Source organism: Bos mutus, chromosome 22, assembly GCF_027580195.1.
Source record: "Bos mutus isolate GX-2022 chromosome 22, NWIPB_WYAK_1.1, whole genome shotgun sequence".
Taxonomy (NCBI): Eukaryota; Metazoa; Chordata; class Mammalia; order Artiodactyla; family Bovidae; genus Bos; species Bos mutus.
Window position 1 is genome coordinate 63,437,226 of NC_091638.1, and position 14,918 is coordinate 63,452,143.

Sequence of the window (14,918 nt, forward strand, 5' to 3'; positions counted from 1 at the left end):
GCTTCTTCCTTCTCTTGATCACCATTTTTATTTGAAAGCATGATTGATTGACCAACTGTGCATATCAGTTCAGTTCAGTTGCTCAGTTGTGTCCGACTCTGCGACCCCATGAACCGCAGCACGCCAGGCCTCCCTGTCCATCACCAACTCCCGGAGTCCACTCAGACTCATGTTCATTGAGTCGGTGATGCCATCCAACCATCTCATCCTCTGTCGTCCTCTTCTCCTCCTGCTCTCAATCATTCCCAGCATCAGGGTCTTTTCAAATGAGTCAGCTCTCTGCATCAGGTGGCCAAAGTATTGGAGTTTTAGCTTCAGCATCAATCCTTCCAGTGAACACCCAGGAGTGATTTCCTTTAGGATGGACTGGTTGGATCTCCTTGCAGTCCAAGGGACTCTCAAGAGTCTTCTCCAACACCACAGAACAAAAGCATCAATTCTTTGGCGCTCAGCTTTCTTTGTAGTCCAACTCTCACATCCATACATGACTACTAGAAAGACAATAGCCTTGACTAGATGGACCTTTGTTGGCAAAGTAATGTCTCTGCTTTTGAATATGCTATCTAGGTTGGTCATAACTTTCCTTCCAAGGAGTAAGCGTCTTTTAATTTCATGGCTGCAGTCACCATCTGCAGTGATTTTGGAGCCCCCCAAAATAAAGTCAGCCACTGTTTCCACTGTTTATCCATCTATTTCCCATGAAGTGATGGGACTGGATGCCATGATCTTAGTTTTCTGAATGTTGAGCTTTAAGCCAACTTTTTCACTCTCCTCTTTCACTTTCATCAAGAGGCTCTTTAGTTCCTCTTCACTTTCTGCCATAAGGGTGGTGTCATCTGCATATCTGAGGTGATTGATATTTCTCCTGGAAATCTTGATTCCAGCTTGTGCTTCATCCAGCCCAGCATTTCTCATGATGTACTCTGCATAGAAGTTAAATAAGCAGGGTGACAATATACAGCCTTGATGTACTCCTTTTCCTATTTGGAACCAGTCTGTTGTTCCATGTCCAGTTCTAACTGTTGCTTCCTGACCTGCATACAGATTTCTCAGGAGGCAGGTCAGGTGGTCTGGTATGCCCATCTCTTTCAGAATTTTTCACAGTTTATTATGATCCACACACTCAAAGGCTTTGGCATAGTCAATAAAGCAGAAATAGATGTTTTTTTTTGAACTCTCTTGCTTTTTCGATGGTCCAGTGGATGTTGTCAATTTGATCTCTGGTTCCTCTGCCTTTTCTAAAACCAGCTTGAACATCTGGAAGTTCATGGTTCACGTATTCCTGAAGCCTGGCTTGGAGAATTTTAGGCATCACTTTACTAGTGTGTGAGATGAGTGCAATTGTGCGGTAGTTTGAGCATTCTTTGTCATTGCCTTTCTTTGGAATTGGAATGAAAACTGACCTTTTCCAGTCCTGTGGCCACTGCTGAGTTTTCCAAATTTGCTGGCATGTTGAGTGCAGCACTTTCACAGCATCATCTTTCAGGATTTGAAATAGCTCAACTAGAATATAACTGTGCATATAAATTTTCTCAAAATGAACAAAGTGAGCCAGTCATTTCAAGGAAAACAACTGGAGCCACTGATACCATTTGGATTTTCAAGAAAAAAATTAGAATTCCGAAAAAAACATGCATCTGTTACACTGAGTATAATGGCTTCCCAATGATTAGAGTTTTCTGATGAGATTCACGGGGATGTTAACAACGTGACAGACTGATAGGCTGTTGTTTAGTCGCTAAGTCTTTTCTGACTCTTTGTGACCTCGTGAGCTGTAACCCTCCATGTTCCTCTGTCCATAGGACTCTCCAGTCAAGAACACTGGAGTGTGTTGCCATTTCCTTCTCCAGGGATCAAACCCGTGTGTCCTGAATTGGCAGGTGGATTCTTTACCACTGAGCCACAAGGGAAGCCCCACGATAGACCAATAGATAGATAGATGATAGAGTGTATAACGAATTGTGTCAATACCTGAAAAATCTACATAACTCCATGAACCGATATTTTCCAGATGACTTATAAATGATACTATGAAAATAATATATGGTAAAAGATCTGACCAAAATGCAATTTAGATAAATGATTTTAACTTAACAGTGTATGAAAGTTTATTGATATGATTTCAGATTCCACATTACGACTAACCTTGAAGAAACTACCACTTGTTAAGTTTTGGCATAACTTCAAGGAAGCATGGGCTTTCTTGATGGCTCAGTGGTGAAGAATCTGCCTGCAATGCAGGAGACTCAGGAGATGCAGGTTCAATCCCCGGGTTAGGAAGATCTCCTGGAGGAGGTATGGCAACCCACTCCAGTATTATTGCCAGGAGAATCACATGGGCAGAGGAGCTGGAGGGCTACGGTCCATAGGGTCATGAAGAGTCAGACATGACTGAAGTGACTGAGCATCCATGTACATTTCAAGTTTCACAGAACGGTCCTGGAAAGGCCATCCAACTCCTCTTCCCTTTTCCTCCAACATATCTGTGTGAGGTCAGATTTTCTTCATGCACATCGACCAAACTAACATTTTGCAACAGATCAAATGCAGAAACAGATACTCCAACTGTCTTCCCAGGAGCCAGACACTGAAAAGATGTGCATAACATGTAAAACAACACCACTCTTCTCACTGAGATTCTATATTTTTTTAAAAAATCTGTATTTACTTTTCATTAAAAATAGACTGGGTGGCTCAGACAGTAAAGATCTGCCTGTAATGCAGGAAACCCAGGTTCAGTCCCTGAGTCGGGAAGTTACCATGGTAACACGACATGGGCTTATTGTTTTATTTTAAAATAACTTTATGCATTTTAATTCTTCAGCTTTAGGATGGTAAATATCAATAGGTATAAATGACATACACCAAAGCTCTTTGGGGCCTTAAGATCAAAATACTTGTGAACCACCTTTGAGGAGTTCCTAGAGATGTGGAAAGGGAGGGACACGGTGCCCTTTTCACTTACCGTATCCAGCTGTGGGAGACGCTTGAGCTGGCTGACACAAAGATGCCAAGCTTTAGGCATGCACCTGTCTTTTGGGCAGATACGATTAGCGTCCTCTCCTATGACCAGCAGGACACTTTCCTTCCCTTCTTGTTCTTGTCGAGTGTGTCTAATTGTCAGTTCTGGGAGGCACAGTCTTGGAAAGACCACACCAGCTGCTCATCATGGGAAAGTATCTCATGCAATTGGAAGTAAAACTGAACATAGCAGGAAAAATCCTTCTGGGGCGAATTTGGAAGGTGTTTTCCAGGCACTAAGTCGTGTCTCACTCCTCGCGAGCCATGGACTGCAGCACACGGGGCTCCTCTGTCCTCCACTATCTCCCAGAGTTTGCTCAGATTCATGGCTACTGAGCTGGTGATGCTACCTAACCATCTCATCTTCTGCCACTCCCTTCTCCTTTCGTCCTCGATCTTTCCCATCATCAGGGTCTTTCCTAACACTTTGGAAGATGTGATAAATGATTTCTGGTTCTGCTCGTCCCTGGGAAGCTTAGGAGCCTGGGCTGGACCATGGTGACTCCACGCCAGAGGGCATGACTTGAGACTTTCATCATCTATTTCTGATCTTCCCAGGGGGCTTGGTCAGAGCTAGCCTCTCTCCATCCTCATCCTCCTGCTGTCTCTCCCTAGGGGCAGGAGGTCATCCTGTCCACAACTAGATGTGATTTCTGAAAAGAACGTGGCTCACGTGTTCAGATGGAGTAGACTCAGCTGTTCCCACCCAACCCCATGGTCCCCCCTGGAAGTGCTAGTCTAGAAGCAAGGGTGCTCAGCGTCCAGGACACCTGTGTGGTTGTGGGGATATGAGAGGCTGAGACTTGGAAAGAGATTAAGGGACAGAGTACCGGGGAAGATCAGGATGTGAGCTGAGGAGGAAGATCCCACGCAGTGTAGCCCTGGAGGGACATTCTCCCAGGCATGACTCTCACATAAGGCAAAGCCACCAAGGTATAGCGGGTAGTTCAAAGTCTCAAACATCACTGAGATGATGGACACCAAGAGTCAGGCTTGTTCCAGTGTGCTGCAAATGTGTGGTAAAGATTTGGTTCAGAGAAAAATCCACAAGTAGAGACAGCGATTCTGAGAATATCGAGGCAGAAAACGAATGTGAGGATGAGGCAACGGGGGAGGAAACGTGACCGTGAGATACGCTCCTGAGATGATGCTTGGACTCTGATTGGCCAGTGACCCCACACAGGAAAAGACAAGCGGCTTTGAGCCAACTTGATAACACTCAGAGCCCCACTCTCCTAAGGAGCTCCTGAGGGTGGCTCAGTGGCCCAGGGAGAGAGTGGACTTCTCCAAGATCAGACTCCTCGAGAAGGTCCTTCCTGCTCTCACAGACAGGATCCTGGACTGAACCAGCACCCAAGGTAAGAGCGAGCCATCCGCCTCCTCCTTTACTACATTTCCCGGGTGGTAAGCTCGAGTCTGCTTCGGAGCCCAGAGCATCTGTGGCTTCTCAGGTTCCTCTTGCCTACCACTTCCCTGTGTCTTCTCTGACCTGCCATTGCCTTGTCGTTCATCCAACCTCTTCTCCCTGCCCCCAGGCTTCTGCCTGATGCTTTGATGGGGAACTCTGATGTCTCAATGGGGACCACACCACTGATGCCTAGGTCCTGCCCTTCTGGACATTTCTCCAATGGGGTTTCCCCATCATCTTAAAAGATGAAGCTGTGAAAGTGCAGCACTCAATATGCCAGCAAATTTGTGAAACTCAGCAGTTGCCACGGGACTGCCAAAGGTTAGTTTTCATTCCAATCCCAAAGAAAGGCAATGCCAAAGAATGCTCAAACTATCCAGCCAAAATAGCTCAGTTGGGAGAGTGTTAGACTGAAGATCTAAAGAATGCTTAAACTATCGCACAATTGCACTCACCTCACACACTAGTAAAGTGATGCCTAGAATTCTCCAAGCCAGGCTTCAGGAAAACCGTGAACTTCCAGATGTTCAAGGTGGTTTTAGAAAAGGCAGAGGAACCAGAGATCAAATTGACAACATCCACTCTCGAAAAAGCAAGAGACTTCCAGAAAAACATCTATTTCTGCTTAATTGACTATGCCAAAGCCTTTGACTGTGTGGATCACAATAAACTGTGGAAAATTCTGAAAGAGATGGGCATACCAGACCACCTGACCTGCCTCCTGAGAAATCTATATGCAGGTCAGGAAGCGACAGTTAGAACTGGACATGGAACAACAGACTGGTTCCAAATAGGAAAAGGAGTATGTCAAGGCTGTATATTGTCACCCCACTTATTTAACTTCTATGCAGAGTACATCATGAGAAATGCTGGGCTGGATGAAGCACAAGCTGGAATCAAGATTGCCAGGAGAAATATCAATAGCCTCAGATATGCAGATGACACCACCCTTATGGCAGAAAGTGAAGAGGAACTAAAGAGCCTCTTGATGAAGGTGAAAGAGGAGAGTGAAAGAGTTGGCTTAAAGCTCAACATTCAGAAAACTAAGATCATGGCATCCGGTCCCATCACTTTATGGCAAATAGATGGGGAAACAGTGGCTGACTTTATTTTGGGGGCTCCAAAATCACTGCAGATTGTGACTGCAGCCATGAAATTAAAAGACTCTTACTCCTTGGAAGGTAAGTTATGACTAACGTAGACAGCATATTAAAAAGCAGAGACCTTACTTTACCAACAAAGATATGTGTAGTCAAGGCTATAGTTTTCCCTGTGGTCATGTATGGATGTGAGAGTTGGACTATAAAGAAAGCTGAGTGCCGAAGAATTGATGCTTTTGAACTGTGGTGTTGGAGAAGACTCTTGAGAGTCCCTTGGACTGCAAGGAGGTCCAACCAGTCCATCCTAAAGGAGATCAGTCCTGGGTGTTCATTGGAAGGACTGATGTTGAAACTGAAACTCCAATACTTTGGCCACGTGATGCGAAGAGCTGACTCATTTGAAAAGACCCTGATGCTGGGAAAGATTAAGGGCAGGAGGAGAAGTGGACCACAGAGGATGAGATGGTTGAATGCCATCACTGCCTCAGTGGACGTGAGTTTGGGTGAACTCCGGGAGTTGGTGATGGACAGGGAGGCCTGGTGTGCTGCAGTCCATGGGGTCACAAAGAGTCAGACACGACTGAGCCACTGAACTGGCTGATGCCGTTTTTACATCAGGACTACACAGCACAGAGAGACAAGTGCCTTAAACCACAGAAGTCTGAAATGGGACAGCTACCGAAGCCAGCAGTCACAGGGCTCCTGAAAGAGGCAGTCTAGGACCCAAGATGAGCCTACCTCAGTGAAGATGGCCTTGTCCTGACCAGCCTTCAACCATCGAAGCCACTGCCCAGCCCAGGGGGGCAGGTTCCTTCCAGAAACAGGGCCTCAGGAGATTTTGGTGAGCAAAGCAGAAGTCATTCTTGAGGACACTCGTCTCCTAGTGATCAACCCTGTGTCATTAGAAAATTGTTACTAGTGCATTACGGATCTACAGTCTGAAGCCATCTGAAATACGGTAGACCCTGCCAGCTGCTGATGTATTTCACTAGTTCAAACTTCCAGGACCTGCTGCTGTGCTGCCGGCCCCCATCTGCTTCTGAGCCCGGCTCTGAGCTGCCCAGCCCTCACTCCCTACTGTGTCTTCCTCTGCACTGTTCCCCAGCCCTGCCCCTTCCCACCCTGTGGTGTCCTCCCCTTCAGCAGCTTCAGCTCCCACTTAAGATGTTTGTTAAATCTACACCTCCAGACCACAGCTCCCTTCCAAAATCTTGGCTATCTGAATGTCTTTACGTGAGTGTTCCACAAACAATCCCAAATCAACATAAGTAAAAATGAATTATCTTCTACTTACTGACTTCCTTCTTCAAAGTCTGCTTTAAAACTTAAAAAAATTTTTTTAAATTAAAGTATCATTGATTTACAATGTTGTGTTAATTTCTGATGTACAGCAAAACGACTTCGTTATATGTATGCATATAGATTCTTTCTGTTTCTTTTCCATTATAGGTTATTACAAGATATTGAATACAGTTGCCTGTGCTATACGGTAGGTCCTTGTTTATCTATTTTTTATGCAGTAGCTTGCATCTATTATAGTACAACTTTTGAGCACATCATACAAGGGTTAATCGCTCAGTCGTGTCCGACTCTTTGCGACCCCACAGACTGTAGCCAGCCAGGCTCCTCCGTCCATGGGATTTTCCAGGCAAGAATACTGGAGTGGGTTGCATTTCCTCCTCCAGGGGATCTTTCCAACCCAGAGACTGAACCCGGGTCTCCTGCCTTGAGGGCAGACTTTACTGTCTGAGCCACCGGGGAAGCAAATGCACTAGTTAATTAGCGGGAGGGGTAGGCACCCAACCCAAACCCTCTGATCCCAAAGTCCCCCTGGCGCCCACCAGTGAGTCCACATTTCAGATGTAGTGGACGGGGTCCTGCGTGGTGATGTAATTTGTAGCAATGAGAGCATGCATTGAAGAGCACACACTTGGGGGATAGTGTTAAACACGGCGTTATTCGTCCGCAATTGGATAAGCAAGTCTAGGGCTGGAGAGATGGAGGCTGATGATGTGTGTTTGGGAACTGAGTGACGAACAAGAGACCATGTGAGTGGATGAGATCGGATTCACGGGTGTGGTTTAAAGAAAACAGGACAGAACGCTGGGGAACACAACCTGGAAAATATCAGCATCTAGGGGATGAGAAAAGAAGAGGAGCTGAGTTAGGCCAAGTAGAAAACAAGGAGAAGTTGGAAATAAGGGAGGGGAAAGGCAAGAAGCATGTAACCTGAAGGGCAGAGAGGACCTCTCAGAACCTGAGCCTGACCATGCAATGGGAGACCTCACGCAGGAGTTTCCTAAGAGCTGCCACAGCAAATAACCACAGATTTATAACCTTACAGTTATGGAGGCCCAAGATCCAAAATATAGGTCTCACTGGGCTAAAATCGAGGTGTGAGCAAGGCTGCCTCCCTTCCAGAGGCCCCGGGGGAGAAGCTGTTCCCTGGTCTCTTTTCGTCTTCTGGAGGCGCCTGCATCCTTGACTGGGGCCCTTTCCCTGCTCTTCAAAGTCAGCTATCACATCACCCCTACTTTGTCTCCCGCATCACAGCTCCTTCTCTGACTCTCCTACCCCACCTCCTTCTCATAAGGACCCTTGTGGTTACCTGAAGGGCCCATCTGCCTATCTTACAGTCAGCTGGTTGGCGGCCTTAATTCCATGTGTAACTTTTATCTCCTCTCTCCAAATCTAAGTCATCATGGGCCCTGGGGATTAGGACACCCCTGCGTGGCTGACCCTCTTCCCTGAGTCATTGGAATCAGGGTGGTATTGAAACAACTGGAGTTGACGAGATCCCCAGGGACTCAGGCACAGGTCTCCCTACAGACCTCAGGGCATCTGAGCTGCTGAACACAGTGGACTCGGCACCTGGACCCAAGTAAGGAGCTAGACCAGATGCCTCCACCCACCTTCACATCATCCATCACTCCCTCCCGGTACCCCAAACTGCTCCTCACGGCCTAACCATACTAAGAGCTCTACCCTTGGAGTAGACATGCTCCCTCAAGCCCCTGGCTCTTCCTCAAGTGGTTTCTTTGCATCGGTATCATCTTCTTGGTAACGTCTACCATGTCTTCAAGGGTCAACTCCCACCTGAGTACTACAGCTCCTGTAGTACTTCTACAGGACAGTCACACTGTCCTGTAAATGGTTGATCCCTTGGGTTTCTTGGGGTCAGAGACCAGATCCCCCCAACTCCCCCCACCCTGCTTTCTGCTCAGAGCCTAAGCTGGAGGGGACACCTAGCAGATCAGTTTGTTGAGTGTAGAGATGAATGCCCAAGAGGCCCTGCTCATGAGGACAAAGCTGAGCTCCCCTCTTGCCCTCTAGAGAGAGCCAAGGACCACAGGAAGGACCTGCACTCAGAGCATTTGTGTCCGGGCTTGGGAGGGGGCGAACAGAGGAGACGGGGAGAGAAAAAGAGACAAGTGAGGGGAGGTGGGAGGCACGGAGGGAAGGAGTCGGGGGAGAGGGAAGAGGAGACGGGGAGAGGGGGAGGAGCGAGAGCCCCCCTCACTTGCCTGAGGGTCCATACCTCCATCTCTGACTCCCCAGGAGTGTCGGGAGTCACAGGACAGGGGGATCCAACAGTCCTGCCGAGCCTGGATTGCCTCACCATGGACAATTACTGCGAGACTCATCATTCCAGCCCTGACGCTGCAGAGCGTGCTGAAGGGTCACACAATGTTGAGCATGTGGCCCTCCGGTCCCTCGCTGTGGTTGTGGCCCTTTGCGGACTGGTGGGAAATGGAATCGTGATCTGGTTTGTCCATCTGTCTCACAAGAAGACCTCCTTCATCATCTACAGCCTCAATCTGGCCATAGCGGATTTCATGAACCTTGGCTTCCAGATCCTGTTCTCTGTCCGCCAAATCCTGAAGCCTTTCCTCAACCATTGCTTTGGTCTTCATGCCCTCTTTATGGTCCTGAGGTGGTTCTTCTACCTCACTGGTCTGGGCATCATGACCGCCATCAGCTTCCAGCGCTGTCTGTCCGCCCTCTTCCCTATCTGGTATCGGTGTCATTGCCCCAAGCACCTGTCGGCCATCGTGAGCACACTCCTTTGGATTCTGACCTTTCTGTTAAATGTGCTGAGAGGTTATGCCTGCGGTCAGTTATTCACCAAAGAGGAAAAGTTCTGTGACGAATTTAAGACTGCCACCGCTGTGTCGGTCTTCCTCCAGTTCTCCGTCCTGGGCATTTCCAGTCTGTTGTTGCTCCGGCGAGTCCAGGCCAGCTCCCAGAAGCATCAGCCCAGAAAGTTCTACCTGGTCCTCCTGCTCTCGTTCCTGGGCTTCCTCTTCGGCCTGCCTCTCAGTATCATCCGGTTCTGTACAACTGAGAAAATTCACATCTTCAATGACATCTGTGTCCTCTTGTCCTGTGTCAACAGCACGGCCAACCCTGCCATTTACTTCTTCATCGGGGGCCTTCAGAGGGAGCGGTCGATGGAGACCCTCAAGGTGGTCCTTCAAAGAGCCCTGGGTGAGGAGACGGAGGATGCTGAGGACCAGAAAGTGACCCCAACTGGCAAGACGGAGAGCGTGGGCTTCTGATGGAATGGTGGGGGGCTCCCAGTAAATCAGTGTCCCTACAGTCTCGTGGACATACCCACACCTCACCACCAGCAGGAGAGAGATCCCCAAGTCAGCACCCCCAAAGAGCTCCCTTCCCAGCCTCCCTTCTGTGTAAAAACCGAGAACAAATCACCAGAAGTAGGTGTGTATGTGTGTGTGAAACCAAATGCACACATCTGAGGCCTTTGCTTGTGCTCAGTCGCTCAGTCGTGTCCAGCTCTGTGCAACCCCGTAGACTGTAGCCCACCAGGCTCCTCTGTGCATGGCATTTTCCAGGCAAGAATACTGGAGTATGTTGCCATTCCTTTCTCCAGGGGATCTTCCTGACCCAGGGACCGAACTCAGGTCTCTTGTGTCTCCTGCACTGGCAGATGGATTCTTTACCACTGAGCTGCTGGGGAATCCCACTGAGCCTTTCAAAACCTGTCAAATTATCCTTCAGAAAGTTTATGAAGTCACAATGACCAACCTCAGAAGGTCGACTTCAACATCTGACTTATTGTGAAAGTTCTGCTTGTTTCCAGGTTGGGATGCAAAATTCCTCTCGGGTAAAGCCTGGGCGTTGAAGATGATGTGCCTTTGTCCTCTGCCCATTTTTCTGGCATGTTCTGGGGTCTGAATACAGTGCTTTTGTTTTTAAGTGGATCTACTTTCTGGAATGTGTGTTCTCTCTCAAAGTCCTCTCCTTCCGTCTTTAGAATTCCTGCAAAATAAAGCTTTGTGACCAGTGCTACCTGGGGGACAAGGTCCAGTTGGGGCCGGTTTGGTTCCGTCAGTAACTCATGCTACAGTGACACTCGGCTGTCCTTATGGTCCCCAGACTGCTTTGGTCATTTGAGGGAAGTACTTCAGCCCAAGCTTGTAGGACCACCCCAGGGTGAGCAGAAGGTGCTGGTGGGTCTTACTTTTCAGGATTGACCCCGGAGACTCCGAGCTAGCTCTGGGTTTGACGTGAGGCTTGACAGGAGATGGGGCATGGGGCTTGTCTGTGGGGCTCAGAAAAAAGGACCCTGTGTGACAGGCTGGTGCTGCAGACAGGAACCCATCGCTTCTCATTAGCCAAGCTCTGGCGACTCTCATAACCGGGGGACACTGCCCTAAAGCTGGGGGGACACTTCCTATAATTGGGGGACATTACCTTATAATTGGGGACACTGCCCTAGAGCTGGGGAACGCTCTCTATAACTGGGGGACATTGCCTTATAACTGGGGGACACTGCCCTAGAGCTGGGGGACCCTACCTTATAAATGGGGGACACACCCTATACACTGATGACCAGCGGCCAGGGTCCTGGGGCCTTTGAGTGCAAGCGGCCCCTGCAGGACAAGGTACAGGACACCGCCCCCGACCACTGCCCCAGGGCTGACCGCCCTCCACCTCCCTGCCCTGGGGCAGAGGCCCCCACCCTGCTCCCAGCGCACAGGGTGCAGGAGCCGTGGCCTCAAGGGGGCATGCAGGGCTGTGGGGGCCAGGGCAGCAGACAGGAGGACTCTTCTCCCCAGGGAGTCAGCAAGGTGCCTGTCCTCTCAGGAACAGTGGGGGGTGTTGACACCTGCAATGGGGGTCCTGCCCGTCACCCCAGGTGACAGCCATCCCAGAAGCTGACAGCATGGTGTGAGCCGTCACCCCTCCACTGCTGAACCCCGTGGTCACATTATCTTGAGTTTATCTGTATCTCCACCAGCGAGGGCCCTAGGCTGGGATGAGACCCAGGTGGTCAGGGAGGACTGCCCGCATTGGACCCACCCATCACTGGCTGGCCATGCCCCCCAAACCATCCTTGAATTAGGGGAACACTCATCAGCAGAACTGGGCCACATCACCTACCTATGACCAGTTTTGTTTTCTTTCTAGAGTCTCCTGAAGGCAGACTGCGTTCTCCTTTTAAGAGGAGACTGTTGCTGTGTTTTAGGAAAAACACTTTCACGGGGTCTTAGTACACGTGCGCTGCCGTAACACGTGTCACTGACTTGGTGACTTGTGAACAAAACTGCGCGGTTCAGAGCTCTGGAGGCTGGGAGTCAAGACCAGGTCCAGTGGGGTGCGGGGAGGGCCCTCCTCTGGGTCGGTCTGGTGACTTCTCACTGGAGCTGGGGGCTCTCTGGGGCCTCAATAAGGGCCCCGGTCTCCTCCATGGGGCTCCACACACAGGCTCTCATCACCTCCCAGAGGCCTCTCCTCCAACATCATCACATGCAGGGACAGGGTTTCCACACGTGAGTTTCGGGGGGTGTGAACATTCAGCCTGTAGCCCTGGGATTTGGCTCCACAAGGCCAAGACTTTCCTAGAACAGGGGTTGGAGATGGTGGGCAGGACATGGCTTCTCATCATTGCATAATATGCTGCCTTTATGTCGGGTGACTACATCCCAAACTTGTGGCCCTTGGTGGGGTGTGGGAGGAGTGGTCATTCTGCCCCCGCGCCTGCAGGAGGGGCTCTGGATCCTGGGGTGGGAGACAGGGTGCCCTGTCTCCTCCCCTCGGCCCACACCTGCGGTGGAGACTTCTTAACACGCCCCGGGTGTTGCCGTCACCGTGGGGAGGTGAGGAAAGGCCTGTGCGCCTGCTGTGTGGCCCAGTTCTGCAGGCGCATCAGCAGGAAACGTGGACGTAGTCCAGAGCTGGGGCCAGGCCAGGGCCTGAGGGTTCCTGTTTGGAGAACTCACCATCTATTTTTCCTAATTCTGTAACACCTCCTGGTCCTCTTTGGAGGACCTTGGGGTGGCAGCCAAATAGTTCAGAAATGGGCATATGGCCTAACTGAGCTCATCCGGGGCTTCTACTGAAGAAACCCTTGATGCACTTGCTAGTCTCCTGCTGGACTTGAACTTGGGAGTCTGTACAACCAGAGTCACAGTGTCGTGATGCAGAGAACGGAGGAAGCCCATGTTGAGAGACAGGCTGGGGGAGGAGAGAAACAAGTTCCGATGATGTGGCACAAACCCTGGGTCCAGCCAAACCTGAAGCTCTCACTCTCTGGACTCAGCACGTCAACCAAGAAATTTCTTTCTTTGTTCGCCAGGTTCTTTTCTTGGGTGGGTCTTTTGGTAACTCACATGTAGAAACTTCATGCTGATGCAGTTTGCAAATATTCCTGGGGAGTCTCAGGAAGTCCTGGGGCTCCAGCAGAATGGGGGCTCAGCTGTATCGCTCACACCCAAGCTGGACCTTCCACAAGGCCAGCAACCAGAACCCAGCTCTCTGATCCCACCTACACCAGCCTCACCCCAGGACGGTGAGACCAAGATGGACAGAGGAGGCTGGAAAGGACAGTGGACAGCAGCCTCCCCAGAGGTCTCTCCCTAGGGCAGCACATGGCAGGGTCAGGGATGACGACCCCACAGCCTGGCCCCGGGTACATGTGAAGCCCTCCCTGGTGGCACAGGACAAGCTGCAGGAGGACCTACGTCCCTGTAGGTTGAGGTCCTCAGAACGACAGTCACAACAACCAGGGCTAGTGGTAAAGAACCCCCTGCCAATGAAGGAGACATAAAAGACGCAGGGTCGGGAAGATCTCCAGGGGGAGGGCATGGCAACCCGCTCCAGTGTTCTTGCCCAGAGAATCCCCAAGGACAGAGGAGCCTGGCGGGCTACAGTCCATATCGTTGCAAAGAGTCAGACCGACTGAACACTGGGCATGCATGCAGGAAACAGAACTGAGGGAAACGGGCCGGTTTACAGTGAGAAGAACCATACGCAAGACAGAAGAAGAAAAGGAGGAAGGGCTGCTTTGCAAAACTACAAAGACTGCAAGGGTGGGTGACCGGTGGGGACAGTCACTCTAGAACCACCCTCTACCCCCCAGCACCTCCTCCATCCCCGCCCGGAAAATCCTCCTGCAGCTCAGGTGAGACTCAGGAGATGCCACACAAGGGCCAGAGGGGCTGGGGAAGTGCTGGCTTCAAGAGGGTTTAAAACCACATCCTCTGTGGGGTGCAGAGAAGGGAACCCTCCTCCACCGTTGGTGGGAATGGAAATTGGTACAGCCACTCTGGAGACAATATGGAGGTTCCTAAAAAAAACAAAAACTAAAAATAGAGCTGCCATATGATCCGACAATCCTACTCGTGGGCTGTTGTTCAGTCACTAAGTCGTGTCCAGCTCTTTGCAATCCCATGAACTGTAGCACACCAGGCTTCCTTGTCCTTCATATTGCCCAGAGTTTCCTCAAACTCATGTCCATTGAGTCAGTGACGCCATCCAACCATCTCACCCTCTGCTGCCTCCTTATCTGGAGGAAACGCTAATCCAAAAAGGCACGTGTACCCCCCTGCTCTTTGCAGCACTAGTCACAATAGCCAGGACATGGGAGCGACCCAGATACCCACCGGCAGATGAGTGGATGAAGAAGATGCAGTGCACACGCGGCGGGGTGCTACTCAGCCACAGAGAAGAACGGAATGACGCCGCGCGCCCAGCACGGACGTACCTAGAGGTCGTCATGACGCCGCGCGCAGCAGCGTGGACGGACCTAGAGGTCCTCACACTAAGTGAAGTCAGACAGAGAAACTTCACAGGACGCCGCTTACACGTGGGGTCTAAACCAGGACACGAAGGAGCCTCTCTGCGAAAACAGGAACAGACATAGAGAACAGACTTTCGGGAGCCAGCAGGGAGCGGCCGGGGAGGGTGCAGCGGAGGCTGGGTCGGCAGGTGTAAACCTTCACACGTGTTCTCAGGACGGATAAACAACAAGGCCCTACGGCACAGCACAGAGAACTGTATTTATATCCTACGACCTCCTCTAATAGAAAAGAATATTTATATAAAAAAAGATATAAGTATGCATATATACATAAAACGGAATC

At 50.2% G+C, this 14,918-nt stretch overlaps 1 protein-coding gene across 1 annotated transcript; it reads left to right on the forward strand.

Moving 5' to 3' along the window:
- Positions 1-9,149: 9,149 nt before the first annotated feature.
- LOC102276865 (mas-related G-protein coupled receptor member B5) lies at positions 9,150-10,088 on the forward strand. The gene has a single exon (XM_005905066.2). The coding sequence runs from the start codon at positions 9,150-9,152 to the stop codon at positions 10,086-10,088; it is 939 nt and encodes a 312-aa protein (XP_005905128.1).
- The last annotated feature ends 4,830 nt before the right edge of the window (positions 10,089-14,918 follow it).

Coding starts and splice junctions, on each gene's coding strand:
- LOC102276865 (XM_005905066.2), top strand. CDS start 9,150: ATGGACAATTACTGCGAGACTCATCATTCCAGCCCTGACGCTGCAGAG.